The sequence below is a fragment of the Morone saxatilis genome, unplaced genomic scaffold (assembly GCF_004916995.1).
Source record: "Morone saxatilis isolate NCDOM2014 unplaced genomic scaffold, NCSU_SB_2.0 Contig17, whole genome shotgun sequence".
NCBI lineage: Eukaryota > Metazoa > Chordata > Actinopteri > Moronidae > Morone > Morone saxatilis.
In genome coordinates this window covers 14417287-14429294 of record NW_023339729.1, presented here as the reverse complement: position 1 = coordinate 14429294, position 12008 = coordinate 14417287, and the positions used below count along the sequence as shown (strand labels likewise).

Genomic DNA, 12008 nt, shown 5'->3' with positions numbered 1-12008 from the left:
GTGTGTGTGTGTGTGCTTGCATGAAACACTTATGTGTTATTTTGGGTTTTACTTGGCATCATGATTTTCAAAAGCCTGGGAGTCTGTGAAAATCAACACGAGTCCAAGAGCACTATATAAAATCATTCATAGGTCCTGAACTGAAATGAGATTGACCTGCCATTATGCAAACCCCAAACCATCCTTACTGGCTTAGACACCCACATTCCTTTCATAACAACCTCCATCATCTCTAAGGTTTAACAACAACAGCAGCCACCATGCTGACCCTATTTTCCATAAGTAGCTTTCAGTGTTAACCATTTACCGTTTAAACTGGTGGTAGATCTGAGTTCATAAGTTTATATTCAAATGAGTTGCTGTCTGAGCAGCAGGAGGCTCATGCGTTGGTTGGAGGAAGATTCTGGAAACTTGTCATTAAAGTCTTGGCACAGTGTTGGGCGCCCAAGCTGGAATGCAGCTGCTATTTGCTCTTACGAGGGAGTGAAGGAGAGAAGAAGATAGAGGGTAGCAGAGGGAATATGGAGCAGAAGCTCTCGGGAGGAAGAATTAGTGAGGTATAGATGTGGAAGAGAGAGAGGGAAGGGGAGAAAAGGGGATTGAGAGATGATTGAGAGGGAGAGTTAGCAAGGTACTGGGAGTTAGAGGAGGAGATACGTGCTGAATGAGAGAGAAGGTGAGGTCAAATCCAGGACGCAGTGAATGGAAATGATGAATTAAAGAAAAGGAAAGGTGGAGAGAAAATGGAGTCTAAAAAAAACGTACAAATGTAAGAGTGAAAAAGTGGTGGGGCTGGCTGGAGTGAGAGTGTTGGAAGGGTACTTAGAGAGAAGATAAAGAGGCAGGGAGATGAGGGCGAGAGGGGGGTGAAAAGGTTGGCAGGAGAGGAGCTCTTCCTAATCTTCCGTAGCAGTCAGATGGAGTATCTAACAGGATTATCAGTCAAATTTAATTATCCCGGCAAGACTCCATCATAATGTGCCTTAACACATCAACCAGCCTCTGTATCAAACAATGGACCGAATCTCATTCCACCTGAACCACATGCACACGTTACTGTGCACGCACACATACACACTGATATTAATTTAACCATATAAAGAGGTTTTTATTCACTCGCAGAAACTTGCTTGGTCAGGGTGTTTCACCATTTAGGTACTAGCGCAGCAGAAATGTGAAGTGTTTGGGTGGGCAGCTAAATGTATTATATTTCTGGATTGTATGTCGATAGGAGAGGATATCTTCCTAATGCCAGTCAGACGGTGATGCTGACTCATCGCTGATGTCAATTTTTACGTCCTTTGTTGGAAATATTGCTGGCTGGCATCTTTGTGATACTTAGTTGATTTAGGTACAGTATGTTAGAGCTTTTGCAATATGCAACAGGGGCCAGATTTGTACCAGGTTTGAAGACACAGCACACACTCAGGAAAATTATTTGTTCAACAGTTCATACCCCAGGTTAGGTTATGTGAGAAACTCACATCACGGTCTGTCTCCTCTTTTCTCTCCTCTTGTTTTGGCTCAGTGCTGGAGTGGGCCGCACTGGCTGCTTTATCGTGATCGACGCCATGGTGGAGCGAATCAAGCACGAGAAGACCATTGACATCTACGGCCATGTCACGCTGATGCGCTCCCAGAGGAACTACATGGTCCAGACGGAGGACCAGTACATCTTTATTCATGATGCACTGCTGGAGGCTGTGACCTGCGGGAACACAGAGGTCCCCGCGAGGAACCTGTACTCCTACATTCAGAGGCTGACGCAGATTGAACCAGGAGAGAATGTCACCGGCATGGAGCTGGAGTTCAAGGTGAGGACTGATCAGCACGTTCTTGAAGGTTGTGAAACTAGGTCAGACTGATTTATGATGGTTCATAAAACCGATTTATGATGATAATGAGACACTTCACTGGTCTCTGCAAGGGTGAGTTATCTTTTTCTTGCCCATTGCTACACAGAAGGCCAGACATCAGGGTCGGACACACAATAGCATCCCTGAACTTGGTACTGTAGAAATTCAGTGCCTCCTCTCAGTTCAGCAGGACACATTGGTGTAAAGATGGTCCAGCTTTTTCTTCAACATGTGGTCACGTTGTTTCTTATATAATACATCGAAGGCTTGGAGCTGGAGGTGAGGCTGGATCTTCCATCAAGGTGTAGAGGTCTCAAGATTGTAACTGTGTAGATAGGGAAGTATTCTTACTCAAAGCAAAGGTTTGACATTGTGGGAAAAGTGCAGAGTTATACAAGAAGATCTATACCACTGCCATGTCTGTCTATTCAATATGAAGGTGGTTCCAGGAGCCGGTTAGCAGAAAGACTGGAAAGAGTTGGAAACAGCTAGCCTGACTCTGTCCAAAATCCACCTTCCAGCACCTCTTAAGTTCACTAATTAAAATGTTATATCTCCTTTGTTTCATTTGTACAAAAACATAAGTGTAACAGAGTGACAAGTTGTGGTTTTACTAGGATTATGTGACTATTTCTGGCTGACCACAGTGACATCTTTGGGTCTTGTCATGGCCAAGAAATAGTCCCGCACATTAGCCTACATGTTAATTAGTGAGCTTTGGATGTGCTGGTAGACAAAGTTATTTACCATTTTACAGAGCCAGTTCTTTCCCTTTTTCCATTCTTACAGCTGCTAGCACCAACTTCATATTGGACTCTCTGCTAGAGGGAATATAAGGGTATTTCCCCCAATGCTGAATTCTTCCTCAAATATGTGTTTTACGTCCAGTAGTGAGGTTTCCACGAAGTGTTTGATGTCTAATGGTGCAAGTACAGTTAAAGAACAAAAGAACACAGAGAAAGGAGGTTGGTTAAGGGTCCCAGAATTGTACTTCCCAAACTCATAAAATCGCAACTGCATCATAGTCAATTAAATTGAATTAAAATAACCTTCCAAGAGCAACAAATCTTTGCCATACTAATACACAGTGCCATCATAAGCAATGAATTTGCGTGTCATGTCTGTGTAATGTCTAGAATGCTCCTCGTCAAACAACAACAATGTTCACAAAATAATCTCACCTCAAAGTCCATTTAAAATCTGTTCTGGAGCTTTCGGGCAGTAGCACGCTGTCTACATCAGCAGATGAAGTTTGCTCATTTATCACGTTAACTGTAGATGGTGAAACCTTCCACTTCTCCTCCATGTTAACTAAAGCTGAGGTTCAAAGTTGAGATTCAAATTAAATGTATGACCTTGGAAACAGTAGTCGGCTCAAACAGTTACACCGACAGATGTATTTATTAGCTGCTGAAGATGTTCATAGGAATCCTCTCTAACAAAGCTTGAGAACAACCTTCATCACAAGGACATACAGTACGTATGAACCTTGAATTCCTGACCTTTATAGTCACTGAGAATCTTTCCCAGGGCTGTTAGCGGTTCCTCCACTGAGAGTTTCATATACTCAGGATGGATGGTTGGATTTGAAGGGGATTATGGGATTGCACCTTTTGAATCCAAGGTAAGAGTGTTCTATTGAGGGTTTTAGAAAGCATCATAGTTTTGGAAGTTTGATGGGCATACTCAGAAAGACCAAATAATGTAGGGCAGAAAGTTGCAGTTCATAATAAAACCCTCGGAAAAAAAGGTCACATGGGCGATTTCAAACATTTATGGAGCCGATCAGAATTCAAAGTGAGAACTCCGAACATAGGCTTCAGTATACAAGCAAGAAGAGTGAGTACATAAGGGATTCAGAGTGTTATTGAGAAGTCTCATTTTCACTTCATTCTAGCTGTTTTTATTTTGTTTACCGTGATATTTACCTCTTCCCAGACGAGTTTTCAACAGACCCTGTCTGGTTTGGCTGGGTGAAAAGAGAATAAGTTTTAGCCATACAGGTATATATTGAAAGCAGGTGGCTTAAATTGTTCCTGGAATGGTTTATGTCTGCTCAGACGCTCAGAGGGCAAAGTAAACACAAAGCCACTCTAAGCAATCTCCTTCATCCTTTGCTCCGGCATTCCTGTCCTAATGGCAGCGGTCTCCTCAGAATGACAATGAACCGAGCGCGCACTGAACTGTTTGCTCAGCCTTATATTGATGTAAAACATATGCCAGGGTTGTCCCAGTCACCAGATTTCATCTCAGCCCAACACTTACGGGACGGCACTTTCCACCTTCATCGACAAAACACCCAAAAGGATGGAATTTCTCACGGAGGAGCAGCCTCGCATCCCTCAAATAAAAACACAGAAAGTTGAAGCGTGCGTGTGAGAAAAGAAAGAAATGAAGCTGTACTGGCAGCTTTTGGTAATCCAACACCCTATTAAGAAAGTTTTTGTTCCCTTTCACAGAGGGTTTACTGGTTGAGTTTTAGGAGGTTGCCAACAGGCCATGATTTTATCCAAGCTTAACACATGGTGCAAATAATAGCATGTATCAAAGCAACAAAAAATGGTTTATGCGCCAGACTTTATTGATAAGACCAAATTCAAACCAAATGACACAAAGAATTACTATTGTTGGCACTGGAAACTGGGTTCAGAGTACCCAAATGAACTGGTGAACTTGTGGTTAGTGTGGGATTTTCCAGCTTAGTCTGTCTGTATGAAAACAAGGTACTCGCTGTTTCTCCCACAGCGCTCCGGTAGCCACCGATGGTCGAGGCTCAGTTCATGGGACCCCATTGTTTCCCCTCTTGAGTCTGCGGTTTCCCTCTGCCTATTCTCTGTTGTTCTGTCTTTCGCTTTAAGCCATGTCATCCAATGGTCGAGTGTGCTAGAGAAAGTGTACACGTCTGCCTGTCTGCACGTATCCATATGAATGTGTGTGTTCCAAGGTTGGGTGTATTTTTTTCACTGGATCAACTGTGGTTCACATATGTGCGTTGAGACAGTGTGGGGCCTTGTGGTTTCCTGCCCCCCGACTCTTGATTTTCTTCTTCCTCCTCTCATTCATCTTATTATATTCCCTCTCCCATTCCTGACCGCTGCCCTCGTCCCCCTATATCATCACCCCTCCTTTGTTTATTCAATTGAAGATGTCTGACTAAATATCCTCAGGCCTGCCGAGTCAAGCTGATTTTCTAATTTCAGTTGTCCAGTATGCCAGAGGAAAACCAAGGCTTGTGCTAAATACATTTGAATGAGGTCGCTGAATTTGTCTGAACTGACTCTCTATTTTTTCTTCCTTCTTTGTTTCCATTACTCGCCATCTTCCTTCCTTCCCCTCTATTTACTTTGCGTTTTGTCTACTCTTACCAGCACTACTCTTTAGGCCCATCTAAGGATCTGTAAATGTTTTGTTATAAAATATTGATTTCTTTACTGTTCCAGCGTCTGGCCAGTGCCAAGGCCCACACATCACGGTTCGTGAGTGCCAACCTGCCATGCAACAAGTTCAAGAACCGACTGGTGAACATCATGCCCTACGAGACCACGCGTGTGTGTCTGCAACCAATCAGAGGAGTGGAGGGCTCTGACTATATCAACGCCAGCTTCATTGACGGTTACAGGTCAGAAAAACTGACTGTTTGCCATTTAGTTGAATGTTTAGTCCTTTCAGTTACTATATGCAGATTCAAAGGTTTTAACAGAGAATGTCAAATCATTTGAAGTAAAACCGATAAAGAGGATGTACGTGTACACCATTTGATTCGTGTATTTGTGTTTGTAGGCAGCAGAAGGCCTACATAGCAACCCAAGGCCCGCTGGCTGAAACCACAGAGGACTACTGGAGGATGCTGTGGGAACACAACTCCACCATAGTTGTCATGCTAACCAAACTGAGAGAAATGGGACGGGTATGGATTCAAATAAACACACCACACACACAAACTAATGTAATCAAGTGCACTATGGAGGGTACATGTTAGCATGGAGTGGCTTTATGGGGAAGCAAACCTCTAATTCCACTGGTATTAGGGTTTGTAAGCATCAGAGCCGCTGATAGATGGACTCTCCGTACTGTTATCTTTAAACCTGACAAACCATGTGCAAAACATTACTAAGATATTATGTGATTAAAGTGTGTAAAGGCTCTGAAGGAAAATTAAGACAAAGAGACAATAACATTATTTGAAACCCGCACTAAGCAGAGGTTTCAATGCAACCATGTACTGTAACATACAATATCACAGAATGTACTATACATACATACATATAGCATTATTTTCAGTTAATTTTAAAAAATCTATACTGAAGGACTGTTTGAACTGTGCCATGATCAGCAGTTTTTCTACATGTTTTGCTCATTCGTCTCTGGATTTTCTATTATCAAATGCAAATTCTAAGCTGTCCTCACCAGGAGATGACCCTGTTGATAAGTGTCATAAACTGTGTCCTATTGAAGCAGGCAGTAGCTGCAATACTTTTATTATGCTGGGTTACAAAAACTCTGAGTTATATAACGAGAGACTTTGGTTAAGTGTCTGTAAAAAATGAAAATGATGAGTCTGAACTATTAAAAACAGTATATGAAGATTTAAAAATGCAAGCAACAGATTGAGAAAGAGGAGGACAGTGGTGTGAGTTATGTTCATAATCTCATGAACATCATATCTCATCTGGCGCAAGACTATCTTCAAGTGAATAATGAATTTCAGAAGTCAGGCAGACATATTCATGACAAAGTAGCCAGAAATCATTCTTCTTACACACTGATTCCCTGAGATGTGATGTAAAGCTCTGAACAGAAGCCTCTGTGCTGTCGTCCTGCAGGAGAAGTGTCACCAGTACTGGCCTGCAGAGCGTTCAGCCAGGTACCAGTACTTTGTGGTGGATCCCATGGCTGAGTACAACATGCCGCAGTACATCCTCCGAGAGTTCAAAGTCACTGATGCCAGGGTGAGTCCTGAGTATGTGTGAGTGTGTATCATTTGTACTGAATTAAGATTATTTCTGTAATGAAAGATCTTTTTTTTTTTAAACGTTCTCTTCCTACAGGACGGCCAATCGCGGACAGTTCGTCAGTTCCAGTTCACCGATTGGCCAGAGCAAGGAGTGCCAAAGTCAGGGGAGGGATTCATTGATTTCATTGGCCAGGTGCACAAAACTAAAGAACAGTTTGGCCAGGATGGGCCAATTACCGTGCACTGCAGGTAAGATCTATTCCTCCCACTAGCGCCTCTATATGTTTATACATTTTGATCATTGTGACAAATTTAAGAAAAATCTAAATAAATGAGTGGAGAAAAAGATCTCAAACATCTTGAATTCTCCAGCATGATCATTAAAACAAATCAAAAGAAGTATTTTTTTGAAGATTGGTGTTCATCCCCCCAGTAGAGCTCAGAGACTTGATGCTTGTTGTGGCCCAACACCTTACCAAGAAACTTTTTGTCAGTTTTTCACTTGAATTTCTGTACACATGATTGCTGGGTCCCCTTAAACAAGTGTTTATAATTTAGATGTACCATCGGCATATGCACTGATCAAAGATACTGTATGTACTTGAAAAACCACAGGTGATTTTTCTGCCAGTAATCTTACAACACAAAAGTCTAAATTTTGGCTGCAGGTCCTGATACACAGTTCTGCATTTTTGCATATATGTAATTACTTTTTGTAGCTGGAAAAAGAAAGAAAATGTTTGCACTCAAAGCAAACTTCAGTTGAAAGTCTATCATACAAACATCAAAATAACCATCTGCAGTGGTCACAGAGAACCCAAAGATAATAGTGGGAATAGTTTGGCTCTGCAGGTAGTTTTTGGTCCTCCTTGGTGGTTTGATTCCTCCTCCTGCAGATGTCAAGTTGTCACTGAGCAAGACACTGAACCCCATTTGATACCAATGATTAGGCCAGTGCCTTGCAATGTAGCTCACCGTATTTGCTGTGTGAAATGAGAGGCAAATTGGAGAGTTAAGTTTGGAGACTGAGTCTGAGGATGGAGAGTCAGTGATCTTTACCTATTAACCTTAAAGTCACTGCCCTACTCATGAGGCAATACTAGCATGCGTTCACCTCTCTGTTAAAGATTTCAAACTTATATTTTTCCTGCTTATACATTAATAATACATACGGGGTCTGATCTTTGCCACGTGTGAGCAAAAAATCTGAACTAGGTCACTCCTACTGGCATGGCCAGTAGGACGAACTTCTCTATATGACTGTAAACACGGCACTTCCGTTTATTATACATGACTACAGATGCTGCTGTTCTAAATATATCCAGCTCTAACTATGTTTCCACCTGTCCACCAACAGTGCGGGAGTAGGGAGGACTGGTGTGTTCATCACCCTCAGCATCGTGCTGGAGAGGATGAGGTACGAAGGAGTGGTGGACATCTTCCAGACTGTCAAGATGCTGCGCACCCAGAGACCTGCCACCGTTCAGACAGAGGTGAGCTTTCCCACTGTTATTATTCTGTCTCCCTTCTAGTTCATGCTGTCTGTCTCTAACACTCTGTTTCATTGTTTTCTCTTTCACTGACTTGATATTCTTCTGCCTACCCTCAGGACCAGTACCAGTTCTGCTACCGGGCCAGTCTGGAGTACCTGGGAAGCTTTGATCACTATGCAACATAAACCCAGTGGCCATCTCTCATGCCACATCCCACCTAGTGCACTTTTCTTGGGGCACATGCGACCTGAATTAATGCACTAGGCTGCGATGTGTCTTTGAAGATTTTTTTGCCACCACATGCAGAGTGAAGGGGGACCATCGGCTTATCCCGTATCCAGAAACAGCACCTCTAACTGAGCCATAGCAACCTGCTTGACAAGGGTGTTTCCTTTCACCCTTAGCCCAAACACACCCATTGGTCAGTCTGAAGAAGCAACTTCAACCACTGTTCCAATCAGAATACTTGATCAGATATTGATTTTTATTTGTTTCAGTGCTTTTGTAAGCACCCAGATTGCTTTACATTGTTTGGGTGTGGAACTCTCACCTCGTCCACCACCAGTGTAGCATCACCAACCTAAATACAGGACCCGGCTACAGTCTTTAGCTGTCACAGGAAATTTTGATTTTTCTATTTTGAGGACTGTCTAGAAGGAGTCTACAAATCCATCTTATGGAAGCCTCGTGGATTGAAAGAACTGGGACTTTTGAGCACCAGAGAATTGCCAACAGGAGACTGAAAAACACAGAGCACACAGTATTAAAGAGACAAAGAACACACATCCCAAAAAAAAAAGACACCAAGAAGTGTTTTCTTTTTTTCTGTTTTGTTTTGGAAACAGACTCTCGTTTCCTGGGAATGAAAAAGAGGATATTTCTACCATACAGTAATAAAAACCACCAGTTCAACCTTATGCTTCACGGTTTAAGATAACTGAAATTTGAGAGAGGTTTAAAATGCATACCACAAAGTAAGAACATTCATTTAGTTTTTTAGAAAAATATAGATATGTATCTTGTTTTTTAAAAACTGGGTATTCCTTGTGGCACGATTTGTTTTTTGTTTTGACAGATTTATGACTTTGTCCCCACTGACCATACAAAGTTGTTGTTTTTTTTCTTTTTCTGTGTAATCCAATGAGCTGTAGCGATTTTTTAAAAAGTGATACGGTACTGTTTTAAAGTGTACAATCAAATCTAGTGTGGAAAATGTTCACGACTCTATGAGAAACACCACCATTGAGTGTCACTCTTCTGTATTCTCTACCCACACACACACACGTTTCGCATGCACACAAGACTCTCAACTTCATTTCTATCTGGCCTGTGCCGTCAGAGAGGACGGTCATTTTCGAATCCCCCAGGGGCCCCACAGAGGTACAGTATTCACCCTGCTGCTACCAGAAAGAATAATCTTGCCAAGTTGTTCTATGTGCAGGTTGAGAGAAAGCCAGATAAAATACTGCAGAGAGTATGCACAGAAAGCAAAATATAGAAAAAAAAAACAACTATTTATGTGTCCAAATAAGCTTCACAAAGATTTCTCAAGCAGGGAGCGAGAAAGGGATGTAGAAAAGTGGGATGGGATGGGGGGGAGGTCGGGAAAAGGAACAATTTTCTCACTGGAATGCTCACCTATGACTTTTCTCTCTGTCTGATTCAGTGTGCAATAAGTAGATGTATTATATATTTTTGTGTCAAGTCACTAACTGCAGTTATACGCCATTATGACAACGATGATATTGATGATGGTGCATCATTTTCCAGACACAAGGATGTTACGCTCGATATGGTTCTCCCCACCATTTAATGTGTCCAAACAGAGGAACAAGCCTCTGAAACTTTTTAGGAAGTCGATCTTTTATCACGTCACAGCTCCAGTAGATGATGTCATCCTTTTGTGTGTCACGACAACCAACGAATGATCAAACTCATATTTCCAACAGCATCTAATAAGTATTTTGATTTTAGATTTCTAGTGCCTTATATTACACGCCTATTTTGATAAAGTTACTTTAAAGGGTTTTTGTGTATTTTATGTATGTATGCTTGTACGTGTGTGAACTGAATGTCTGTGTATATGATTTTGTTACGTTACAGTATGTGAAAGTATGTAGATTCTGTTTTTTGGCTGTGAAATTTTGTATGGAAGGCTCTGTGTAGGCTGGATAGTTTACTCATCACTTTTCAACTCAGCAACATAATAATCATATCGCTTTTAATCAAAAAGAAAAAAATCTTACATGAGGACTCAACTACAGACAAAAAAGAAAGCGGTTTTAAAATAGGTTGTAAGCAGGATGGTCTGATCGTTTTGGACAGAAAAAAGTTTGTATGTCGACAGATTTCCATCTTCTCTTCCTGGGACACTTGCACAAGCTTTGTGTATATACTCTTTCATTCAGACTTCAGTTTGCCTGCCATAAAATGTTGGCCACATTAGCAACTTTGGCACCGACTGTGAGCTGGCTCAGACAAGTCATACTTACTCAGCTATGTAGAAATCTATATAAAGCTGAACAGCAGTGGCTATCTTTGTCAGTTTGGACAAAAAGCAAGATAACAAACCATACGGACACGCTCATTGTGTCCCACTTGAAACTCCTCACGTAAAATCTGTCAATCTGGTCGTCTGTGTTCTTCATTCTGATGTCTACAGTTATATTTTAATTTTCTTTTTAACGACAAAGGCTGAAAGAAGTTCAGGTGCTACGTCTCCAACAACACAGAACCTACAATATCAATTTTTTTGTATCTCCATTAACGCTTGACCATATAAGGGATCATTGACAGTATTCCACCATCTAACAGTAACCCTGTTGTTGTTTTTTGTATGCATGGTACCACTTTTGAGATGCCCCTTTGGTCGTACCTGTTATGGAAAGACTTGCACTTTCTCTCTTTGTACTATGCACTAATACTAGTATCCTATTATCTCCGATAAGCCCCTCCCCCTCCCCCCAAAAGGAGTTTTACTTGAACTCAGTAAAGACGGACCCTTCAATGCTCACATGGTTGTGTATATGTAAATAACACAAAACACAGAGAGTAATTGAAATGCATAAATAAGTGATTTAGAGTGAATAAAAATCTATCAGATATACAGAGTGATATAATAAAAGGATGCACCTGAAATCACAGTTTATGGCACAGCAGTTTGTGCAATACATCACATTGTGGATTTGTTGTACCACAAAGAGAAGTTTCACAAAAAAAGTGTTCTATTTTACCCCCAATGTATCATGTAGATGGAAAAAACTGGAGTTTATAAATTGTATAAAAACGAAAATATGGTGTGTTACTTGGATCAGTTACCTCCAATTGGTCTGTAAATGTAAACTTCTTTTTTTTGTTATGTTTTCTGCTCCGGGTCAACAAGTGCTTTTTATTTTCTTACATTGGTTCTTGGAGCGTGTGAAAACCGAAAAACAGGTCTGTATGGTTTTCTGTTCTCTGTCGACACAAGTTTCATTTGTTACAAATAAACTCAAGTGAAATGATTGCTACCGCTGTTGTTTTGTATGCCGGTACACTTTAAACAACATAGTTTGAATAATGAAGATTATGGAATACAGGATTTTCTTTTATTGCCTTTATTCGATAGAGACACCCGGAGATAGACAGGGCGGGTGACACGCAGCAAAGGGCCGCAGGTCAGATTCTAACCCTGGGCCGCTGCAGCACCTCAATATATGGGTCACT

The 12008-nt window shown here is 41.4% G+C and overlaps 1 protein-coding gene across 1 annotated transcript in view; it reads left to right on the top strand.

Annotated features, from left to right (window-relative positions):
- The window catches only part of ptprdb (protein tyrosine phosphatase receptor type Db), a gene marked incomplete in the record, with an annotated part of 146898 nt that extends 135091 nt beyond the window's left edge, over window positions 1–11807 (top strand). The window contains 7 exon segments of the mRNA XM_035660027.1: window positions 1529–1814; window positions 5297–5475; window positions 5637–5763; window positions 6680–6805; window positions 6905–7059; window positions 8168–8303; window positions 8420–11807. Coding sequence (XP_035515920.1) covers window positions 1529–1814; window positions 5297–5475; window positions 5637–5763; window positions 6680–6805; window positions 6905–7059; window positions 8168–8303; window positions 8420–8488 — 1078 coding nt within the window.
- Window positions 11808–12008: the final 201 nt, after the last annotated feature.